An 8827-nucleotide genomic window follows, 5' to 3' on the forward strand; every position below is an offset into this window, starting at 1 on the left:
AAATTTTACTCATTTATTTACATACTCCAGAATCGTATCTAATATTGTCTTTGGATATATGCATTTTATAATTGTAAATCCATATATCTGAAAATTTGCATTCTTCTATGTATTCTCCTATGTTGACAGAGACAGCGTTCTTGTAATCCTTAATATCTATAAAAATACTGGAATATTGTCAAGGTTGACAGATTTGAAGCCAGTTTTTATTTGACAGTTGAGTTTTTTCAAACTTTTTGCAGCTTTAAAAGAGCTATTGATGTCATCATATAAATTACCTTTTTTTCTCTGACTTATTTCCTTGGGTTGTAGTCCGACGCGTGGGGTTGCAAAGTTAGTGAGTATCATTGATTCCTAGCTTTTGTGTGACAGTGATTTTCTAACCTTTCTGTTTTCTAAATTCTAGGTACAGGAGCTCCACGAGGAGGAGGCACAGTGGGTGAACTATGATGAGGATGAGTTGTGTGTGAAGATGCAGCTAGCTGATGGGATCTTTGAGACCTTGATCAGAGATACTGTTGATGTTCTGAATCAGATCAGTGAAAAACAGGGGAGAATGCTACTTGTGTGACATCTTGCAAATAAATCGAACACTGAGTGCTAATATGAGTCCTGGGCCTTTCTGCCTCCTGATATACACCCCATCTCCATCATAGCAAGAGTGCTTCTGGACCTTGTACCTGTTCTTAAAGACTACTGGTTTGGAGTTCATGGGACAATGAGGTATATCTGGTATTACAGCCTTAGCCTTTAGAGACTGTCCACTGGAATAATTGGTTGTTTTCGGTGGGCAGGGTCTGATGTTGACCTGCAGTGTAATCCTGCACCTCTTGTTAGCATCCCTACTGGGTCTCAGATGAGGGCTGAAAGCACCAGACTTACCTCTTAGCTTAGACTAGGGTATCACTTCCTTGAGTCTGAAGTCAAGCAAGAGAGGTATATAGATGTGCATCATACCATTTTTGAAATGTAATCCTGGTTTATACCATGAAAGTCATAAATGGACATTATAGTCTCTAAACAGTATTAAACCCTGAACTACTTTCAGATAGGCAAGTTTAGTAATGTGTGCCTATTTCCCATTGTGGAGTTCATTTCATTTTGTTTTGAAGACCATTTTCTTCCATTATTGCAATTGAGCAGCACCAAGTGGACTGTCAAGTTAACAGACATCAGTGGTAGCCTTGCTTCCTGAGCATCATCTAAAGAATTTTAAACTTTTGCATTATTCTTAGTTTTTTCTCTGTGAGCATGAAAACAAAGAAGTGCCCCCACTGAAGACTGGGCTCACAGGACTGGTGCAGGGCTGGTTCTTCCACCCCTTGTCTACCCCTGCACTTTTCTTACTTCTTCTGAACCTCTGCCAGCTGCTCCCAGAATCACAGATCCTCAGGACCATCTCAGGCATCGAGGCATGGCAGAAGTGGAAATAATTCATTTTGGCCTTCAAACTTTAAGCTCCCATATCTCCCCAAGAAGTCAGAGACGCTGTTACTTGAATGATTTAGGAAATGAGTGTGTGCACCAAAGACAAAAAGATATTGTCTATTGTTTGTGTGCTTGTTTTACGCTATAGAACATTTTTTTAATTTATTTTAAGATAAATTATTAAGTTGAAAATGTATGTCCCTATTCAGAAGTGAAAGATTCTTCTTGTAATAGTTAAACTTCTGTCTTGAAGCTTCTATGGTTCGTAGTCTTTGCACAGGAAACTTACGGTTTTAACAAACCCATACACATATTGAAGAAGGCAGTTTAATTCAGTAAAAAGAAGATGAGCTCTTCTAAGATCACCTGCAGTAGCAGGAATGGGGTAAAATGATTTAAAGACACTGTAAAATTCAATTCTGCCTCTCTTGCAGCATTGCTTCTCACAACTATTACCTGTATCTGAAAAAAAAATATAGACTCCAGCTGCTATGTTAGAGCATGTGTGATGCTCTCCTGGGACCTCAGTACCCTGCCTTCTTGACTGGTTTCTCTGAATCAGTCCTATCCTTCTTCAAGTAATCTAGAAGAATGTGGATAATCTTGGGCGTGAATGTAAATGCCTTAATATTGAAGGTCCTGATTAGAAGCATGATATAAGACATCCACTGGATTCATACTTACAAATATCCTGGAATGTTATAACTTCAAAATATGTTAGGAAAACCCCAAAGATGGTATAATCTTTAAGTGTGCATGTTCATTCATTTCTGCCTCTTTCCTCCAAACTTGCCTTTGCGTCTCCAATGTTTCACTATGCACACTTCCATTCCTCTTCGGTTCCATCTTGTCATTATGAGAAACTTATTGAAATAATCATTGGAATACTTGCATTTTGCACAATGACTGGTATGATAGCTCTTGACAAATAAGGAAAGCACTGAAATGTTGTGATTGGGTCTCGGGAAATGCTCAGATTGATGTTGCCAGCCTTTCTTCTAGGCTTTTGATGTTGAGCTCTAGTCTTGTAGCCATAATGAGCAAATTGACTAAGAGAAGCTAGGGTTTCTTGGGGTTATTAACCAGTAGTGTGGAGATATTATTTTCATGTGGCCAAGGAAAAGCGAAGCCTTTTCTTTTCAGTTTGTGTTATTTGGAAGACGGAAAAACATCTTGTCTACATCCTTTGGCTGTTTGTAGGATTACATAGTCCTTATGATACTGAAACTTTACAGCTGCTGTAAATTTTTTATAAATGAATATGAAAATAATATAATAGGAATATAGGTTGTTTTTCTACATACTCATTATTTGGACCTAAATAAATTTTTAATAATGTTTATCTTTACTCTTTATGACATTGTGATTCCAAAAATGAAAAAAATGATATAAGTCCACGGAATCAGCAACCTGGACTTAAAGTTCCCTGGTAAGAATGCTGCCAAGAGTGTGGCAGTAGCAGTCCTAACATACTCCAGCTGTCTTTACTGTCTTGAGAATCCTGGGTTCCAGATAAAAGAGGCAGGAATGGATCAGTCTTACTCTTTGCTAGAAATGATTATCCATAGTTTGGTAGCAGAAAACAAAGGAATCTATAATTAGCAGGTTTCTTATTGCTTTAACTATTTGGGTATAATTGAAAAGGGGTTAATTGTTAGCATTAGGAATGATAAACATGGATACCCAGCCACTCGTTCCATATTGGGATCTTTTTAATCAAGCTCTGCTTCTTAACCAAGAATCTAAATATTCCCTCTTTGTAATCTTTGTTCCTTCTCCCCACATTCCCATCCTCTTTCACTCTTTCTTCATAATTCCTCTAAGAAAAAGATCTTTGCATCAGCAGTAATATCTTTTAGAATAATAGCACTATCAGAATTTAGCAGTAAACCAACATATAGGCTTCAGATTTATTTCTGAGTCCAAAATAATTTGTGCTATCCAGGGTACTTCACTCTGGGTTAAATAAGTACAGGGTATAGATTCCCTCTTCAGGTCTAAACAGGAATTTTTACTCTAGGGAAAAGTGGGAAGAGCTCAAAAGTAGTTAATAAGGAAGGTAATTTGTGTTTCTTTTATGTAAAAGAAAGGAAAATTCCTTCTGTGACTACAGGTCTCTGAGAAATTACCTTTCAAAAGAGATTTCATCGCTCATAAGAGTGTTGTGGCCTATTGATAGAAACAATTTTGTTCACTTTCTTGTCTTGAAAAAAAAAGTGGCCTTAGCTTTTTGCAATACTTGAATAAAGCGTGTACTCGCACAGCGTTAGAGACTCATAACTTTTCTGCAAGAAGTTCAAACTCACATCTTCTTTTACTACCTTAAGAATACTAGTGAATAAAACATTAATTCAAAGAGCAAATGATAGAAACTACAATGATGTTTAATGCACATTGTAGAAATTTACATGTTTACAACTCATCTTAAACTGGTTGTGCGGTAGTTCAATAAACTGTATTATAAAAATGTGAAGAAACAATGTAAACTGATGTAAAGGAGGTACTGTCATTTCAATTAACCTATATTTAATAGCTTTTCCCTCTGAACTTTGCAAAGCCTTCTCGGTAAACACGTTGCAAAGCATTCCCTGGGAGGCCCCGCCTCCCTGTGTGTACTGTATTGTGCAGACATGAAAAACAAACCCGTTTACTGTGTATGTGTAAATAGCCTGGTCATCAGGCCTTTTTCAGTCAATAGTCACATCCAGTGCAACTTGGCACAGAAGACTTAGGGTGTGGTTTGTAAGTATGATCTGTAAAATAACTGGGATGAGTTCCCGTGTACACCTGTGTAAATAGATTTGTTAACTGAAATGTACTTTAAGAAAAGATGAAATGTGTAAATAAACTGATTTGTAAATTAATTTCATGTCCGGTGTTCATTTTTTCACCTTCTGAGCCAAGTTTAGAAAGCTAGTCTCCATAAAATTCACTTCTGATCTGTTATTGGGTGGCAGAGCACTCATGATCGAGCAAAAGAGTAAAGACAAAAAAAAAAAAAAGAGTAAAGACGAGCTGTGCGTAGGACCTGCTTACATAAGTGCCATCCCCACGTCCATCTGAGCAGCCTGGGCTTTGACATTCATAACTCACTCCTTCAACAGTCCTTGCACCCACCTTCGTGTTCTGAGCGCTGTGCCCAGTGCAGTGGAGAGAGCAGACGACAGACATGATCGCTGACCTTGGGGAGCTTAAAGTCTAATGAAAGAGAGTCATCAAAAAATAATTTCAAAAACAATGTATGCCAAATTGCGGCAAGCCCTGCAAAGGAAGCATACGCTGGTTTGAGTATATATATTTAATACAAGGACCCAACAAGAGTAGGGGAGTGAGTCAGAGAAGAGTTCCCTGCTGAATTATAACTTTGTGTTCTATATCGATGGACTTCTCCCCTGTAATTCAAGGCAAATGTCTTTTCTCCCAAATGACTTGAATTCTGATCACCCTTTACAAAGTAACATGTGGAAATGTCACACAATTAAGTGGGTGACAAGGAAGAACAACCATCTGATGAGGTGTGGCTATAATTTATTTCTAGAAATATAAGCTTGGAGATTAGAGCTGGAAGAATAAAAGAATTGCCAAGGTGGAAACGGTTGCCATTAAGGATTATGAATCATCTCTGGTCCAGCAAGTTAGACGTAACCACCATCATCTCACCTGAATTCCTCTGGTCGCCTCCTGATGGCTATCCCTCTTACAGCTTTAACTCCTACACAACCATGTACATTAAAGAAATTCTCAGAAAAAGATCCCATATTGCAGCAAGTTCTAAGTTCTTCTGACTCTTATAAAACATATTTGAGTGCCCACAATGTGCCAGATACTTTTTGTTGGTAAGTCACGATAGTAATGACAGCTTGAATCTTGGAAAAAAGACCAAGTACCTGTTTCCTTGAATCAAAATATATGAAAATAGTATTGATAGATGGGAGGATGGTGGTTGACACAGCAGAGCCAGGAATGGTGAGACCAACACTGGTGAGACTTACAGAGGTGAGTGCTGGAGAAGCAAGCCAGTGCTCTATAAAATCCCAGAAAAGCTCAGAAATTGGAGGCAGCGACTGCCACAGAGAAAGCTGTGAAGTGTGGCATTGTTTCATTGGGTGGCCAGGCTGTGGAGCCAAGATTAAAAGGCAGGTAAGTGCTACCCAGGGGAGAGACCAGTGTGTAAATCCGAGGTCACTGAGAACAGACAGCAGCACCCCAAGCTCAAGGTACTGAGTTTCCTTACAGAAAGAGAGGAGAGAAAGCACACAACATCCGGTCCCTTGCAATGCTTCGGTCCCCCATGGCCAGCAGGTCCATCCGAGGCCTGGAAGCGTTCCAGGCCCAGGCCCATTCGTAGGTGACCGTGCAGGAGGGGAGAAGTTGCACATGATTGCCTTTCCCAACAGTCCACCCTGCCCAGCCACCGACAGAGCAGAGAAAGGCACACCAAATCCGGTAGGACCATCATTTGCCCCAAGTCTGTAGGCGGAGCTGGGTCGATGGGCCCCTGAAATGCCCACGTGAATACAGCTTGCTTACAGGGACTCCCTGTCACTTTGAGACAGCACTTTACCAGAGTCACTAGGAAAACCAGACCCAGGATGATCAACAGGCCTCCCTGGAGGATGGTCCTCAACCAGAAACACCCAGTGCCTGGACTAAGCCAACTGAAGAGGTCTGAGTAGGGGCTGCGTGTGCACAGATGATAACCATCCAGCCTGAGCAAGGCGCTTCTGCTTCCCCATGTTGTTGATATACCCACAGCAAGAGGCGTTGGCAGTCACACAAACACCACCCCATTCTGCCAGCAGGTAATTGAGGGCCATTCAGGAGGCCATCACTACCTTGGCTATCGCATCGTGATTCTTATTGATCTAGAGGAAAGTCCAAGTCACTGTGTGCTGGCCAAGCCATTAAAACGGGAGTGTGGAACAGAGGGGCCATGTTCTGGGATGAGAAGCCCAGCATTGTTTGAGTTTGCCTCCTTTCCCGCTGGCTGTGCTGCTTCTTATCAGAGTGTCGTACAAGTACCACAGAGGCTTCTTAGAAGTGAGAAGAAGACAAGTTAAAGTTCCCACCTCGCTCCCGCTCCAGGAAACTCCCGAAGCCGAAGATGTTCTCACCTACTACTTCTGTGGGATCCCTTGTTGCTTGACAAAACTTTCATCCAACCTGGGGAGGGATGTCACACCCTGAACGAACTCGACATACTCTATAACATCACCCACTTGGGTCAGAGGTTCCAGCACAACCAGGGGAATCCTAGTGCCCCATGTTCTGCGTCCGTTCCCCGTTCCCATAGGGTCCCCCAGGAGGGAGGCACCTAATGGTAGCGTTGCCTCCACATTTGAACTGAGAGCCCCTACTGGTGTGACGCCACTGTGGCCCTGATCACAAGTCACCCTCAGGAAGTGTGTTCCAGCAGGAGAAAAAGAATGGTTGGGTGTCCCAGGACTGGGATTTGGCTGGTAAAGACTAATCAGACAACGGCCTGGTCCTCCACCCACTCCAAGTTCAGTGTCACCCACTGTGTGTTGGAGTGTAGTGTTTAATGTTCAAATGGCTTTTCCTAAGCAGAGGTACCATTAAGTTGGGGTTTTGATGGCTTTGTTGCCGATGTTTGAGCCACTCACTTCAGTGTTTTTTGGGCCCATCTGTCTGGGGGGATGGGGAGCATGAAAGCTCTAGTGATGTCACAGGAGCACGTCCGTTACTGTGTTTTGGGGGCTGTGAATGTGGTGTCTGGACCACATGGGAATTTCTTTGGATATCTGAACATATGGCCAAGTTGTTTCTTTAAGCTACAACAGTGGTCTCTGAGTCTACATGGCACACAAATATGTGTCCAGGCGTGAGTCACTGGGATCCATGACTGGGGACTTGTGGTTCGATGTGATCAATTTGCCACATTTGTGTTGGGCCTAAGCCTGCTTCGTGTGGCCCAGTTTGCCATGTCGCACGGCCTGCCCTCGCTGACAGGAGTCACATGACTGTTCTATCTTTGACTTTCATTTTGGGGGGCGAGTCATTGTGAGTTGGTCCATTTTTATACCTGAGGTGGACATTTATGTTCCATTCTGTGATGGGCCCAACGGGCAGTCATGGTGATTTGCTAAGTGTGTGTTAGTTTAGCTCATGAGTTCCATTTGTGTGTGTGGTTTTTTTCCATTGGTTCTTTGTTATAAGCATTAATATGAGTGATGAGTAGGTTTTTGGGGGGTTTTTTTTCAGTCACAAGCTATTGTCTGCAATTTTCATTTGATGATGATGTCACCCAGGGAAGAAATCAAGGAGGTTGCTGAGAACAGAAAAGAGCACCCCAGGCTCACGTGGTAACGTGTGTCCTTATAGCAAGAGAGGAGGAGGAGAGAAAGTGCACAAGATCCAGTCCCTTGCAATGCATTGGCCCCCCGTAGCCAGTGGCTCCACTCTGAAGCCGGTATGCACCCCACTTTGTGCTGCAGTGGAAGGACCCCAACCCCTCCTATGGAGTCTGAAATACAGAAAGCTGGGGTCATGCCAGAGGGCCACTGACACCTGTGCTGAAGCAGAGCAAGGAGTACACGTTGAGTCCGAAGCAGGGAAAGGTGATGAGCCCGGCACAGGCTGTGAGGACTCTTATCTCTTGGTAAGGAAGTGGTCCAGGCCCAGGCCCATTCTTAGGTGACCATGCAGGAGGGGAGAAGCTGTGTGTGACTGTGTTTCCCAACGGGGATGAAAACAGAGAAATTGATTGAAGTCTGAAGGGATCAAGTAGACTCCCCTGGCACCCACCCCCACCTAGAGGATCCAGGTCACTGATGATCCCCTCTCCAATGCCCTCAGGAGATAATTTATTGTCTGGATAAATTGGACCAGAGAGGCCCTGAATTCAAGGACACCAGGTACAACAGAGCACAAAAATGAGGCAACAGGCCAAAAATAAGGATTAAGTTAAAGTCTGTGGACTGAATGGAGAGATCCAGTCAAGCTTATTCAGAACTCCCTGTCCCAGGAAGAAGACTGGAGGACCCTCCTCTGGGAAAACAGAACAGCCTTGGAGGAAAGACCTGTAGTTACTGACATTTGGAGATTCCTCCAGAGAAAAAGTTGGATTGCCACCTGATCTCCTTCCAGTAAAGTTGACCAGTCGAAAGCCCCACCCATGCATACTGAGTTACTCATCACATCTTTAGCACATCGCCCATGTGGGAACAAATCACCACCCATCCCCGGATTTGAGGGAAACCTCCTATGTGAAACAGACCAAACCAAAAGGAAAACAAAACAAAAAGAAATTCTGGTGAGACAACAGTGCATGGCACCGAAGAAGACATTCCAAGGCACAAAAACTGTAATTAAAATTAAAATTCTGAGATACCAGAAGCAATACTGCCTCCATAAAATAGGAATGACATGGTCTAAAAGA

At 42.6% G+C, this 8827-nt stretch overlaps 1 protein-coding gene across 6 annotated transcripts in view; it reads left to right on the plus strand.

Annotated features, from left to right (window-relative positions):
- CEP350 (centrosomal protein 350) overlaps nucleotides 1-4292 on the plus strand; it is a 140275-nt gene extending 135983 nt beyond the window's left edge. For 5 of the 6 annotated variants that reach the window (XM_032631815.1, XM_032631831.1, XM_032631809.1 and 2 more), the window contains one exon: nucleotides 407-4292. In XM_032631815.1, the coding sequence (XP_032487706.1) occupies nucleotides 407-571 (165 nt within the window). In that variant the 3' untranslated portion in view covers nucleotides 572-4292. The remainder of the gene's footprint in view (nucleotides 1-406) is intronic. The other variant, XM_032631846.1, reaches the window with a different exon arrangement.
- The last annotated feature ends 4535 nt before the right edge of the window (nucleotides 4293-8827 follow it).

This window comes from Phocoena sinus, chromosome 1 (assembly GCF_008692025.1).
Source record: "Phocoena sinus isolate mPhoSin1 chromosome 1, mPhoSin1.pri, whole genome shotgun sequence".
Lineage (NCBI taxonomy): Eukaryota > Metazoa > Chordata > Mammalia > Artiodactyla > Phocoenidae > Phocoena > Phocoena sinus.